This window comes from Opisthocomus hoazin, chromosome Z (assembly GCF_030867145.1).
Source record: "Opisthocomus hoazin isolate bOpiHoa1 chromosome Z, bOpiHoa1.hap1, whole genome shotgun sequence".
Lineage (NCBI taxonomy): Eukaryota > Metazoa > Chordata > Aves > Opisthocomiformes > Opisthocomidae > Opisthocomus > Opisthocomus hoazin.
The window spans coordinates 2,287,794-2,303,654 of NC_134454.1; the positions used below are offsets into that span (position 1 = coordinate 2,287,794).

General features: G+C 41.0%; 1 protein-coding gene across 1 annotated transcript in view; it reads left to right on the forward strand.

Annotated features, from left to right (window-relative positions):
• ADGRV1 (adhesion G protein-coupled receptor V1) overlaps positions 1–10,604 on the forward strand; it is a 313,027-nt gene extending 302,423 nt beyond the window's left edge. The window contains exons 89-90 of the mRNA XM_075411234.1: positions 1,456–1,633; positions 10,203–10,604. Of these exons, the coding sequence (XP_075267349.1) occupies positions 1,456–1,633; positions 10,203–10,321 (297 nt within the window). The 3' untranslated portion in view covers positions 10,322–10,604. The remainder of the gene's footprint in view (positions 1–1,455; positions 1,634–10,202) is intronic.
• Positions 10,605–15,861: the final 5,257 nt, after the last annotated feature.

The window sequence follows — 15,861 nt, forward strand, 5'->3', positions numbered from 1 at the left end:
TTACTGGTAACATCCCATCTAGAGAATTTCCCCTTTTCTACTGGAGTGTTGTAGAGACTGGTTAGTGTTGTCAAAAGTAGGCCATGAGAAATCAAAATATCAGGTTAATTCTTTCAGCTTACTACAGGTCCTCGATGAATTTTAAGTCTTTAGTTTTCCAAAGTCATATTGAACAAGAATTCTGGAAATTTTAATAGATTAGAATAAAATTAGAAGAAAATTAGGATAAAATAGGATTGGCATGGAATGGAATGGAATGACATGAAATAGAACAGAATAGAATAGAATAGAACAGAATAGAAATTTTGAGGTAGACGATTTTCAGTCTCTTCGTTGCTGAAACAGGAATGCTGCTAGTATCACTTTTCACTACTTGTAGTAAACAAAGGTGGCTTTTGCTGCTATGTACATGTGCATGTTGATTAAAATTTTCCAGCTAAACAGTTTTTCCAAGAAAAACACCGATTTAATGGCATTGAAATATTTCAAGGGACCGTGTCAATTCTAGCAATAATTTTTCTGGAAACCAATCTGCTCTCCTGGCACCTGTTTGCCCATTTCTCTACCTGCTTGACCGTAGTTTTATCTGGATTTTGAAGGCCTCAACTGCCTCCTGGCAGACCACTATATTTATTCAACTTCTCAGCATCTCCTGGACGTGATGCTTCACTCCCCATCTTAGAGGACAGCATGGCTTCTCAGCTCTGCATGGCAAGCTTTTATGTTCCTGAGCTCCTAAAGAGTGGATGAGTGGTAAACCAAGAAACTATAGTTTGATTGTCCTAAAGTCTATTTTTTTTAAAAAGTGCAGTATTTTGGCTTTTCATCACATTTAGGGAGGAGATAGATTTGCAAAAACACCTCTTTTCTCATTAACTGAAATTCTGATTTTTTGTGTAGCTCCACCTTAAACTGAAGGGGCAAATGAACCACAGCAAAGTTGATGTTGGAACTGTAAGGCTGTATACCACCACCAGAACCTTCGAAGACCGGCAAAGTACTTTAAAATATTGCATTGCTAGACATGGGAAGCAGTGGGTTGCCAACTGTAGATCACACAATGGAAACCAACGGTGATTAGTGGCTGTAGAAGGGAGAAGCAGGGTCCAGAAGAGTAGGAGGCAGTGGTAAGAGAGGAGTGACCTGGAATGTTTGAGTGCTTTAATTTAAAGTTCTCCATATCAGGGGCTAATGCTCAGAAATAGCAATATTTTTTCATATTTTTGATATAGCTAGGACAGGCATAATAAACACATGTTAAACGGCTTGTGAGTTACATATGGTTTTTTTCTTTTTAACTAAAAAAAAAAAAAGGCTATCTTGTTCACTATGGAAGTGACAAAATAGCTGGTTCCAAAATCCCATGTTCTCGAGTTCGTCTCGGGTCATAGTTTCCCATTTTTTTAGTATAGTTTTGATGATTACTGCATTTCTGTGTCTTTTAAAACTTTGCAGGTGCCTGCAGACTGGGAGAGGGCATCATTGCAGCCTGCTAGTCAAGCTAGTGCTGCCTTTAAGCAAAGTCCACAAAATGGCAATATTTTCCACCCTTCTGGAGGATTTAGTACCAGCTCACTGGTTGCTGATGAGGAATCACAGGAGTTTGATGACCTAATATTTGCTCTAAAGACTGGTGAGTGACTCTTATCCTTGTTTCTTAAAGGTTGTTATGTTATTCTTCACTCTAATGGTGTCACCATTCCATGAAATCCAATTAACGAGACGTGTTAATATAATCCGATTGCCAGTGAAAATCTGAAGTAAAGTTGTTTTGCCTTGGACTGCTATTCCATAAAAAATACTGTGCAGGCTATTTAAAATAACAGTGAAGGAATCTGCAAAAATATGTTTTGAGTCATGATGATAAGCAGACCTACAGAAAATGGCAGCAGACTGGAGGCTCTGATATTTTTTTCCCAAATACTTAAACGGCTAACTTGCTGCCTCTAGACGTGGGCTGAGTTGTCTTCTTTTCCTTTCTTTTTAAGTTGATATATAGAGTATATAAAATGCCTAGCTTTATTTTATATGTATATATATATCTGTGAGAACAGTGTAGCTTCGTAAATATTGATTCTCCCAATAAGTGTAAGACAAAATATTTATATCATATACATTTGGACCTGAAAAACAGTGTACACTGGAAAGATAAACTGCATAGACTTCTGCCCAAACACGAGAGCCAGCTGTTGTGGGCTGACCGTGCTGATGGAGGACAGAAGCAGGGGAGGCCACTCTAGGTGTCCACACTCAAACTACGCCTGCAAAACAAATCATGTGCAATCAGATTCCCCTCCATAGACTTAGACTTCAAGTCTTCAAAATCCCAGGCTTTGCCCTCTGTTCTGTATTGCTTTTCTGTCTTCTTACCCACTCCACCAACGAAACTTCAGGTTATTCAAATGGTGATATAAATAGATGGCCAGACATGGCCACACGCAGGAGAAATGGAGTGAAACGTGATCCAAAGATAGGTCAACATGGGAATGTCTGAGAAGATGACCACAAAGGCAAAAGAGTATCACCTGATAAGACCGAGCAGATGCTAACCCAAGCCCACCTCCTCTAGGCACCAAGTGAAATACAAATGGACATCCTTGGTAGCAGGGGGTCATCTGAACGACCTTTGAAGATACCACTGAGCCTTGCAAGAGGCAACAGCAAGATACTGGTGACATTAGCCGGTTAAGTGCTCTGGCACCAGTAATTTCAGGAGTTTGTTCCCTACAGTGACACCAAGGAAAACAGTCAAACTGGTTGGAAGACTCGGAATGCTGCTAATGAAGGGGTAGTTTTATTCAGTACATTCATGATACTTTATCTCCTGAGCCAATTTCCATTGCAGAACACTTTACTAATTATGAAGATAGTTCTATGAATAATAACTGGCCTGGTACTAAGAAATACAATTTTTTATGAAAATTGTCACAAAATTTATATGGTACCTACTAATTTTCTTGGACATTTTGCAAACTACTTCTACTTTGCTATGCAGTTAAAGATTTTGGGCAAGACTTTCACATCTAGGTGCATACACTTAAAGTTGCAAACCTTTTTTTAAGTACCTAAGATAACTTTTACTTTTTTACTCCTTCCTGGATATTTTGAAGGAAACCAGAAAATTCATAGATAGTTAATGAGATATAAAGCCATTCACATCTAACACTCCCACCATCGCACACAGTGTTTACTGCTTAAGCAGCTCAGTTGACATAAGTTGACCTATTTTCTGCAGTAGACTCTGCACACCATGGAAGACAAAGTCTTAAATCCCAAGGAACAATCTAGGCAACAGCAGTAGTTAAAACTCATGGTTAATATAATTCACCACAACTTTAGCATTTAGTGATTTTTTAATAAATCTTCTAGCTCCATCATTAGTTAATTAGTTTTCAGTCCTTCTAAGGAAGTAGGTCTAGAATCAGCATTCAATTATTTTGCCTAGATTTTATTATGGTCTTATTTATAATATTTTAATATTATTTAAATTATTTTATTAATATTTTAATATTAACATTTTAGAAACATTTTTTCTTATGAGCCTTTTGTATTGAAGTGGTTTGAAGCAGAGATCTCAGGCCACAGTTGGAGAAAAATATTTTTGTTTGCATTACTGATTCAAGTAACGACCATCTTACCCCAATGCTTTTTGGTGTGCCCAAAACCTCTCCCGGGCAACATTATGGGGGCAAAAAAAGACGGTTTCTAGCCAAACCAGTTGCCCATCTGGTTCCAGCCCGACACACAACATTTGAAGAAGGCAAACGGAAGAGGCGGTGTTGAGGTTAGAGCAGCTGTAACCACCGAAGTAAATGTTTAGCAGCTATTACCTTATATATAAGCTGTAGCTCAACACGTACTTTAAACCAAAAAAGGTGAGCTTTTCTGCAAGTGAAAATAGTATCTTTTTTATTATTTTCACCCAGACCTGCTCGCAGTCCAGTTCAGTGCATAGCCAAGGAGTCATGGTGCTCCCCATGGCATGAGGGAGGGAACGACGTGGAAGCAATAAAAAGGGAGATGAGGTGGTGGAAAGTGGGATGTCTTCTCTGTTTGGCAATACAGGCTTGTGCTGCTAAAGGACTCACTGAGCTGTGGACTGACAGGAATTTTATGATACAGTTAAGGTAGCAGGCACTGAAAGGACCCTGTCTCCTGGTCTGTCCTGGCAGCACATTTCTTCTTCCTCTCTTGCTTTGTTGCTCATACTCACATGAAACTGCAACCACTCAGGTTAGACACTTCTCCTCTCCCTCTTCCTCTTCCTCCCCTTCCTCTCCCCCTCTCCCCTTGCCACTCCACATCACTTTTGATGCCCTTTGACATCAGTCCCAGTCCCAAGGAAGCAGTGGTCATCAGCAACTGGAAGACCAGTACCTCTTCTCTAAATAGACTAAAAGGCATGGGCAGCTGAGATGTGGTTTTGCTGCCTTGCTTTTATCTGTCATTTGCTGTAAGCCGTGCTTCTCAAACCATTTTAGTCCAGACTTTATTTCAGTAGGCTGAGAATTCCTCATCTCAAGCAGACAAGCCACTGGAAGAGCAGGAGAAGGTGCTTTGCACCTCGTTAGCTGTTTTTATCACTCCTAAACTGGGAGAAAGAGTAGAAATGCTTGCTGTGCTACTTCTTGAGCTTTACCTCTGATAAGCAGAAACAGAAACCTCCATTATCTGTCGTTCTCTAAAACTGTCAATCTGTAACCAAATGAGCCTTAGCTGTGCTAAAATATTAGCTTCCACTCTGAAGGTTGGCTGAGGATCAGCACTGATTAGCAGAGGAATATGCAAAAATGTCTTTATGCCTCTTTGCACTTCATCTGTCCTTTCTGCTTATGTAGTTCAGAGCTATCTGGAGGTTACTTTAATTTATGCTCACTGTCTGTAGCTGCAAGGTTTAATCTGGCAGCCAGGATCCTTGAGAATGAGGACATAATCACAGCAAGGCTAAAAATCTCATTCCCGTCCTCCTGCCCCACCCTTGCACTGCAGCTGGCCACTGTCAGCAGCAGAAATGAAGGATGGCTGATTCAGGCTGAAAAAAACAAACAAACCCCCACATCACAACTTTATTCTTTAACTTGCAATGGTTTAGTAATTTGCAGTTTGCAGTGCAGCTCCACAAATAGATGTGTTGGCACACTTGGCCTTATTGCTAAAGAAATGTGTCGTAGAACTGCGCACTTAGCCCTTGGTTCCATAATCATTAATGCTGGGCCTAATTACAGATTAACCTGAAGTACGGACTGGATCAGATGAAGACATACAACTGCATTTCTAGCAAATTAGGTGGACAGCAGTGTACAGTTTCTCAGCCAACTTCTATGCTAGCTTTATGCAAGCTTTGCATCACATGGCCATAGAATTTTTTGTTTGGTGCAAGAAATCCAAAAGCCAGACTTCTTATATGATAAAGCCGTGGCCTTTGAATGCCTTACCAATTAATTCCTCCTTTCCATGAAGTATGTTGATGTCTATACAGAAATACATAGTTAGAATTCACTATGCTCACTGTATCACCTCTTCTCTTATGCTGTGGGAATCTTTTGGAAGGCCAGCCAGCTTCGAGGCAGTTTATGTGAAGGGAACTACAGAAAAATTATGGTATGAAGAAACAATTTAGGGACATGTCCTGCCTGTTGATATGTGCTAAAACCTGTGGTTTTGTGGTTATTTTTTTTTTTACTGTTTATGAATTTGGCTTTTTTATTTTATTATATTTACTTTATGGCTCTTATAATGAATCAAAAGCTTATCTTCTACTGAGAAGGACAATTATTTACTAATTAGTTTTTGTTGATTGCACTAATTAACTTTAAAAGTGCTGTCATTTTGGACTAGAGCTTGTTTTTCCTCTGATTTGCTGTGCAAGGTTTATATTGATAGACAATTAAAGAAGACCATTGCCTTCCTGATTTTCACAGTCCTATGTTACTATCATTGAAACTAAAGCCCAATATAGCAGAATTCCCTAAGGATGTCCACTCTGATTAGGGCTGGGGAGTTAGAAAGAGAGCCAACAGAACAGAAGTAAATGAAGTCAGTCCCAAAGCAGCAAGCTGTCCGTCAGCTTTGCTCTAAAGCATAAATACCATTAATGCACAATAGCTTTACTGAACTCTGAGCTTCAATCCCTATACCCATCTCCTACAAATACTCTTGTCCTCCCCTTTCTCTGATGCACAAACCTGGACCAATTCATTCCTTTGGGTGAGGTCTATATGCAAAACACAGCAAAGCCTTTGAGAGAGGCCCAAACCCCTCCAGTGCTGACTGGTGACCCACTCCTCTGTGAAGCTGTTTGCAAAGACAGACATTTATAAGTTAGGGCAGACAACAGGAGCCTAGCACATGGTAGTCTCCATATATGTATCCGACATTATCAGTGGAGGATATTGCTACATCCACATCTCAGTATATTTTTGCTCTTGGTAGAGGCATATGCAATAAATCCTCAATAAATATTCTGTGTGGAGAATACCTGGAAAAATCTACTGTATAATTTCAAAAAGGCCACATAAATGCAGCTATTACAATAACAAAGCTGTACAAACCAACTCATAATTTTCAGTCTAGTTCAGCTAGGGTTGCAAAGTCAGCATTTTTCAAACCTTGCAGTTACCACTGTAGGTGCCCCATTCAAGAATTAAGCATCTTACGCTGGGCATCCTGAACTAGGGGAAACATCTGAAATTTCAAATTCTGAAAGGTTCTCACTGTGACATCCTGGAAACTGTGACAGCACAGATGAATTGTAGATGGTGGCAAAGTGCTGGGTTCGTCCCCTGCCTTATCAACCTCCGTCATTTCTGTTTAGGAGGGATCACTTCGCAGAAAAAAATCTTGCCAGTTTGCATATCAGTCAACTTCTCATTTGTGGTTGCTCACAGATATGCTACCTCTTGGCTGTTGAACGTGACTGTATAATATCCAGGAAGCATTTTTAGCCCAGTCTGAACTTTGTTTTTAGGAGTCTGTATGTCTCTTGGTGTCATTTCTGTGAAGTCAAAACCCTGAAAGAAGAATAAAAGTTGGTCCGTGTGCCTTATTAATGTCTTTCTAATACATCTTATTATATAAACATAACACAAACCATGACTGTTTCAGAAAGCAAGCTGGAAGTGCTCACCAGATAAAAAGTCTCCCCAGAGATAGGAGTACAGTAATTACAAAGCAAACTCCGCCTCCATTGAAATGTTTTAGTGAAAGTTTGAGACATATCTGAACAAGCAGGTGATAACAGCTGGTGTTGAAGGGTGCGTAGGAATGCCCTGACGAAAATCCTTCCACCAGCAGATGTCAGTGGAGGGATCTCACCGGGCTCAGAAAGCGAGCGGTGACTTTTCAGTTTCTGGTTAGTCCTTTGTACAAAAAGAAAGGAGGAAAGGCCTTGTTTTCCTGTGTCTTTTTCTTAAAATAATCTCTTCACAGACTGGGGAAAAGTAATGCTCCCCGCTACGTACCTACCAATCAACTCGAGCATCTCTAGGGGAGTAGATGCTTCTGGGGATCTGAGTGAGTTTGAATTCTGCTCTAATCTGAGAACAAGCAGGACCTTTGAACTCTGTGAAACTCCATCGTGTAAACAGTCATACCCTTCCCAGTCTGCCGACTGTTTGATAAGCTGTTATCCTGGTTACATTTCAGCTCTTGTTCCTAAAAAGGATCAGCTCTCGCACAGTTTGTCTTTGCATCAGCAGCAGAACAGGGCCCTTGTGCACCCAGAGTGGCTTACTTCAGTCTCTGGTTTACCAAGTTCTTGACAAGAACCTCCATAACAAAAACAACCTCCTCTTACTCTGCACAAAGCATGCACAAAGCATGCATGTATGTGAGAGTTAAGAATATACATAGTATGATACCATGTGAGACCGATATCCGATCATTTTATAGTGACCAGCAGGAGATTCTTTAAGAAACGCTGTACTGAATAACTGCAGTATAGCCACCAGTTAGACAAATATCTTTCTAATCCCAACACTTTAAAATCTGAACCCGGGGTGATCATATTTATATAATATGATTTTAAACATTTTCAATAATGTATTTTTTCCCTTTTGGAAATTTGTACCCTCTTCAGCCTAAATCAATGTTTTGAGTGAATTCCAATGTCGATGTTGCTACATAAGAAGTATTGTTTTGTTTCTCCATTCAAAGTATTCTATTTACTTCGAGGTTATTGCCTTGTTCTTCCGTCCCCAAATGGTAAATACAGCAGTCTGATTTATCTTCTCTATTACAGTTACATTTCCTTTCTAAAACAAACAGTTTTAGAGAAGATAAGAAAAAAAATATAAATAACCTGCTTAGGCAATTGCTGTTTTTCCCAGGACTTTCAAGCAGCTTTTAGTTCTTAGGACCACAATTCAATTCAAAGGTTAAATATGCATATAAATTTAAATCAGTAGGTATGGCTTAATCATCTTCGGTACACTTATAAACCAGTATTTTAAAGATTCAGAGCCTAATCTTCTTGTCTTTTTTATTGTATCTCTGTACATTGATGGATTTTTACTCTTGTCATACTCTGACAGTAGTTGCCGGTCTCTCAAGAGCTTGGGTCCTACAGACCCAAGAACAGGACTCGTGTAGTAGATGTCAATGAATGCACATTCACTCCACAACTCAAACACCAAAACAAGCTACAGGAAGGATCGTGGTGCAGAAATACCTGCTTTTCACCTGGATGTGGTAGGGCTGGGTTCACGCAGCGCTGCACCCAATTTTGGCCCCTACCAAGACTTCTTCCAGACCTCTGCACGAAATCTTGCCCAGTCCTGCAGGTTCTTCTGCTCAGGTTCTCCAAACCGTATTTAAGATTGCAGCCTGACTTGGCTCAGCAAAGGAGCATCCCAGTGTCTCTCCCTTTTCCATACTTCTTTTGTACTTGGGAGGTGGTGGAAGGAAGGGTGCTGTGGAAAAAACTTTGTAGAAGTGGGACAACAGGGGTACAGAAAATGATGAGATTATTTCAGAAAAAGTAAATGTCCTTTATCTTGTCTTTTGCCGAACAAGACACAAAGCCTCGAGTGTCAGTTGAGGCAGAAATAAGAGATGCACAGTACAACTGAAAGAAACTCCTGAAATTATTTTTTAGCACAAAAACCCAAATCACTGGTTCTCCCAGAAAAACCCATTTGGGTCTTTTTGAGCCAAATGTCATTCCTTTGCAACTCCCTTGAACTGCGTATAGTTACAGATCTACCTCTGCCCCAAGTAAGTAGCTTCCCTAGTTATTTGTAAGTGACATCACTGTAAGACCATGCCCGAAATGAGTCTGTCGTGAAATCAGCTTGCCTAATTAAGCTGATGCGCAGTTCTCAACAAAGTTAAAGCCTAGACACCCTACATCCTAACAAGACCCGTGTATTGCTTAGGATTCTCTCTACAACTGAAAGAGAGGAGCTGAAAATGCACTGAAGTTTATAGTTACAACTGATAGTCTGTAAAGAAGTGGTCTGAAAAAATACACATTTCATAAATAATAGTGCAGGATGATATATCTTCACATTAATCAACTCAAACCTACCACCCAAAAAAAACCCCAAACCCCCAAGAAACAAGAAGGGAGCCACAAGCTAGCAGAACTCCTGTGAAAAAAGGATGGAGAAGGTGGCCTGCAGAAGTCTCTTCCAAATATGTTTTGGAAGTTTCCATGGACCAAAGTCTAGTATTCTCTCACAGCAGAAGAAAAACACAATACACCAACTTGTGCCAAATGTGGGTTTAAAGAACATTTAGTCAGCGTCTTTTCTCATGTTGAAATTACAATCCTATTAAAACAGCTGGAATTATAGCTTAACAGGGAAATTGTACCATTAAAAATCCATTCTTCATGAAGAAGTCCTTGGAAATACCAGACTGTAACAGCCAGACCATGAACCCAGCCTAAGCAAGGCCTTGATTTATGCTCTTCTGATTTCAAGGCAACCTCTGAATAGCTATTGTACCATTTACTGCGACAAATAAAGCGACTGAAAGTGGGATTATGAAAAAGCATATCTGAATGGTAGAAAACTACGTGAGATAATGTTACAATCTGTGGATTCAGAATTGTAGACTACTGCGAGGAAACTTGCTGTGGAGTAGGGAAGCATTTCAATAATAGGAATAAAGTGGAGCAGGACACGATATCACCATTTCTGTGTCAGGATATCGTTCTCACTGATTCTTTTTTTGTTTGTTTGTTTGTTTCGCTGTTTCAGGTGCAGGTCTCAGCATCAGTGATAATGAATCTTGTCATGGCAGCCAGGATGGTGGCAGCATGGCTAACTCCCAGATCGTAGAGCTTAGAAGAATACCCATAGCAGACACTCACCTCTAACTCCATGGCTTGCTTGGTTTTTTGTTGTTGTTTTTTTTTTAATTCAAGCCTCAGTATTTTTATATTTGTACTTTCTTTTGCACTAAAACACTATATGAAACTGTGTAGTAGAATGCTGTGACCTTTACTGAATGTTTAACAATGAATGTTCGCTTGAGGTTTTGTATATCAGAAAATAAACTAAATTTTTTACAGTGGCTGAGCACCAATAGATACCATGGCAATCAGCCTAGATTTGTATCTTGTAACTAGATGACATATTTCACAAACTGTACCTTTTTTAATTAACCTGTATGTGCAACACTGATTATTAAAAACAATAGAGTCCGTTTCATACAAACAAGTCTGTTATTTCTTCTCGCTGCTGATGGGGCCGGAAGGTGATGCAGACACCCTGTTAAAAGAAAGATTTTTAGTTACACTGTTCTTTCCTAAGCTGTGCTCTTCTTGCTGGTTTTTGAGTACCATCATCTGTGAACTTTACAAATTGAAATAAAGACACAGCATTGAGCCAGAGAGCTTGAAATTTAAATTGTGACAAGATAAAATATGCAATGATCTGAAACAAACAGCGGGAAGGGGAAATGAAGGACAAGAGTGAATTTGCTGGCAGCTGCATGCTGTCGACTGCATTACCTTGCTGGTTTCATAATATTAAACTCTCTTGCTCTTCTCACAGTCAGAAATAAGCAGGAAATCCAAAGAGCTGAATTTTCTGGTAATGTCTGTAGGTGCTACACAGATATCCCCATTCTGATTGAAGGGTTCAAGAGTTGCATTGCAAACAGTTAGATCAGTAATCTGGCGTCGTAAGTGAGCAAGAAAAGTTCCTCCCTTCGAAAAATAAATACAGGGGAAGTATTTCAGAAGTGAGAGGGGGAAGCAAGCTGATCTTTTAAGAATCATTAACCCTGTTTCTGCACAGACACTCTGGAAGAAAAGCACAATAAAGCAGGAGACCAAGGGAATTTTCCTCTGAACATTTCTGAGACCAGTATAGAGATACAGTAAATGAAAATGAGAGCCTTTCAGACCTGCTTCAGGAACTTGCCTAGAGCCTTAAAGCAGGGCAAGCTCTGAGCAACAACCTCTCCCTTTAAAAGAGAACCCCCACTTCTGTGTCTCAGTTCTGCAGCAGCTGGTAGGACTGCACAGCTTACAGTCATCAGTCCTATCCAAAGCAGACATAATCTTTAGGGTCTAATGCAAAAGAGTTCACACACACAGGAAACTATTTCTAGTCAGCAAAGCCTTTAAACAAGTGCTTTTTAAGCGTGCATTTGAATTGATGGGAAATGAGAGAATGTCTGTATGTAATTGGTACGTGTTCTGCTGCATTCAGTCTTAAATTTCTGACTCCCAGGAATTCTGTTGACTCTGTCTATGCTGGTCACGCTACAGAGCAAAGCAGGCCAAGTCTTCGTGGTCAGTGGTGGTCTGCCCACTGTGGGGGTTGAGAAATGAGCCTTGCTTCACCGTGGGCAACGTGCAGAAGCACAAGGCAGTCAGGGAGACCCATCTGCCTGTGCAGAAGGGGAAGCCTTCCACGTCTGAAGCGTCGTGGGTAACGTCACACAAGAGCGAGATGTCGAAGCGTATTTCGTAATTCACTTTTCTGCCCATGCCTACACCTGCTGAAAAGGGGCGTTCTGGGAACCTGAATGAACTGCACGTATCACCGAAAGAAGTCTCTCGGTCTGGAGTTAAAATTAGTATTGGACACCTCGCAGTATAGTGATGCTCTACTTTTTATATTCTGTACAGGAAACCCCGGTCTTGAAGACTTTTTTATTTCATTCTTCCAGCATCAACTGAGTTGAGCATTGTCCATTGCTGATACTCCTCATCTGCCCCTTAAAGCCTTAATGTGAAGCCTGGCTCTGCAGAATGATTGCAACACTTGCTCGGTTGCAAGAGAGTCAGGGCTGTAACAGATGTTTCGTTACTCGCAGTACATGCTACTACATGCTGTGAGAAAGCTTATAAAAGAAGGATGTTTGTCTGATTTTGACTCACCACCATAAACGTTAATGCTTTGTGTCACTTCAACTTGTTGCACAACTGGCCTGGTTAGGGATTTACTGTAAGTGCAGCAACGTTTTCAGAGCAGATCAGCAGGATGATGTCCGCTGCCAGCACTGGCTGAATTTTACATCTCTAGGTGGTGCTCACATGGTTTAAGATCATGAGATGAATTCTGTTATTGTTCTATAACCATTTTTTTAAGAAAGAAAATATTCCGTCTGTAGGAAATTCAGTGTTTTAATAGCATGGAGTCTCTCTCAGCTCCTTTTTGCTGTTTCTTGATCAGGCAAAGATTGAGACGGGAGCAGGGCAGCTGTGAGCTCTGACTCAGATGTGCCCAACAGCCACACCTGGGCAGGAACATTACCTTTAGAGTTGGCTTGATTTAACCTAACCAGACTGAACGTCTCCTGCAGTTCCCTCATCTCAGGCGTTATTTAACATTTGATAAGAGGGTATAAACACTTCTTTGTTTCAGTGAGAAGAATGAATGCACAGCTAGGTAGCTTTCAGACCAGGTGTTACCACAGGGCCTGCCATGCTGACTAACTCATTCAACCCTTTGCTTTGTTCCCGTGTGGTGAAGAACACCATCACACTTGCTGCCTTTGCTTTTCTCCCTATAAAAGGATCCATCACTTCTCCACAAGAGGCCATTCTCCATGGTTTGTGTAGAAGGAGCTGAGGGTAATACGGATGTCATATTTTGTAGTTCGCAGTGTGAAGGAAACCCCTTTTCCAGACAAGCTTCACCTAAAGCCACTTAGATATGTATGTAGATCAGATGAACGAACGGATGTGTTTCAGGAGTTTGTCACCACTCATATGCCAACATAACTAAATTCACTTTGTAAAAGATGTCTGAATATTTTTCACATTCAGGTGCATAACTGATAAAAAATGCGAAGTTCGACAGACATCTTTTAGGTGATGTTTTAGAGAAAGCCAGTGTGATTCTGATTTTATTTTTCTTGGTACATATCCAAAATAAGTCAATTCATGTCAAGGACCTGGACAAATATATTCGGACTATTTTCTCTAGAACCTAACAGAAAGCCCCGATATATCCATGCTCTGTCTCTACCACACAAAGTCTCACTACTCCTATATCCTACATCCAGAGTCATCACCCTGCCGAGAGCTGCACAGTGAGAGCTTTGATCTGCGGAGGATTAAATTGTATTGAGAGCTTTACAGCAATAAAGTGCCTATGTGCTCAACATAAAATTATGTTAAATTGACTGATCATGCAGAGGTTTGACTGGAAAATTGCTGAAGTTCAGGCATATTCTGCCTTCAGGTACATTTCACTGTAGCTCAGCCTATACTGTGGACCTTGAGCAACTACTGCAGATTCTGCTTCACCAGCACTGCTATAAACCAGTAAGAAATGAGAATGTGTGCCCAGTCTGCTGGCAGCAGAATTTACTCCTGTGTTACGTCTACTGGCAGTAACATGTAGGGAAAATAGAACATGCAAGTTTGGGCTCATCTGTTCAATTCAATGTTATTCTGTCCATTTTCACAGAAAAAAAAAATCCCATTTTTCATTTCATTGTTCAAAACCATCTTCTATGCAATAAGTACATGGAAATAATTGCAATGAACCACAATTCAGGCATGAATTAATGAATGCAATGAAGCATGCACTCAAGCATTATTGAACGAATACCTGGGACTAATGATACTCTGAAACTGAGAAGACAGTTGTGTAAACTGACCTAAATAGTGGCCCGAAAAACCTAAGAATGATTTTGCTTGGTTGGTTGGGTCTTAACCAAGTCAAAGTAGTGTTCATGGTAGAGAAAGTGTTTTCAAAAATACACAAGACTTGGAGAAAATTATAAATATCTCTTTTTTTTGTTGTTACTGCATTTCAACAGTTTTGCTCTCTATACAAACCCAAAGACTAATGTGGCAACTCCTTGGTCCTGCTGTCCTGCTCAGCATCCTCAGGAAGGTGAATGCTTTGCTCTCTCTGGAGGTGATGGTTTCACTCACAGGCTTATTTTGCCAACAGCTCATACTACAGAGTGCCAGAAGGACTTTCCTGGATATCCAGAAACAAGAAATGTATTCTTTGAACTGTGAGCACAGAGCTTGAGAGCATAGATATAATGACCCTGATGCCGCTCCCTGGCTAAGATGTACAGCTGGAGATGGCCCCAGGAGCACCTCGTAACAATGGCTGGTGTCAGAAGTTCAGGGAAAGGTTTCCACTGAAGCTCTCAGGATTCTTCCCAGCTCAGCAGGTAGGCTTATGAAGATGGTGTGGTCACTCCTGTGCTGTAGTACCACTGATCTGAGCACACAGTGATTTTATCCAGAGATGCTCTAACTGCGAAAAGCTGTTGTCTTCAGTGTGGCTCTACTCTTTGTGCCGAGCAAGTAGCAGCATCTGGCCTATCTTTTGATAGTTCAAAGTGTGTGAAACACGAGTACACGTCACCATCTACGCACAGACAGAAAATAATTATGGGACATAAGAATTTAATAGCATAAAAATAAATTCAGTTTCAGTCTGGAAGATTAAACTCTGCAGTCCAGGTTATGAAACAGGTTTCCCTGGAAACTTGTTGGCTCCTGCTTTGCAATTCCTGAACCGAAGTTAAGCGTGTGATTTCCCAGTTTCTTAACTGGAAAGAGTCACGCATCCAGGCACAGGACATACAGTTGCCAACAGGGGTGCAAGAAAAGGGGATGCCTGAAACCTCGCTTTGTGCTCAGCGCCCCACAGTGCACAAGGACGTGATGCTGCGTGCTGCTGCCTCAGGTCTGTCTGCTCTCCGTGCTCGGGAAGCAGACAAGCAAGCACAAAGATTTTTCAGTCTGGCAAGAACCTGACAGATTTTTGCTCCATGTGCACGCTGGACCAAATTTCTTTTTGCTCTTGGAGAACAAAATGTCCCGGAGGCTGAGGCAGGGCAGGAGGAAAAGAATGGACAAACAAATTGACCTTGCTCAAAATCCTTGTTGAGTGCTGATAAAGGGAGATAGCGAGTTGTTCGTCACCAAGGGCGTGCGTGTGGTCCTTCCTGCAGGACAACAACATGGTCAGCCCCAGCACACAGTGCACCAGTGACTCAAACGGGGCTTGTTCTCTGGTGCTTCAGCCCCAAAATGAGCCCTGGCCGTGTCTGTTCCACGCCACGGGGATCGTTTGCAATGTTTCTTGCAGCAGAAATGTGAAAATATCCCACCGACCAACTTCCTTCTGATGAAGCAGCGAACCTTCTCCCTGGCCTCCTGCTTGTCCAGCATTCTTCTTTCACTTCTTCCTTACAATAGCGTTGGCCTCAATAGCAAATGGGCTTGTGCTCCCTCTTCTTCAGCCAGGCCTTTGTAAGGAATTAATGCCAAATATCAGTCTTCTGATTTTCTGTTTTGTAAGAAGGAATAAGTTTCCCACTTAATTCTTTGTTATTCTGCAGTTACTAAATTTTGTACCTTCTGCTGGATAAGGTCCTAACGAGTACCATCCTACTCCAGCGAAAAACACACTTGAGACCATCCTC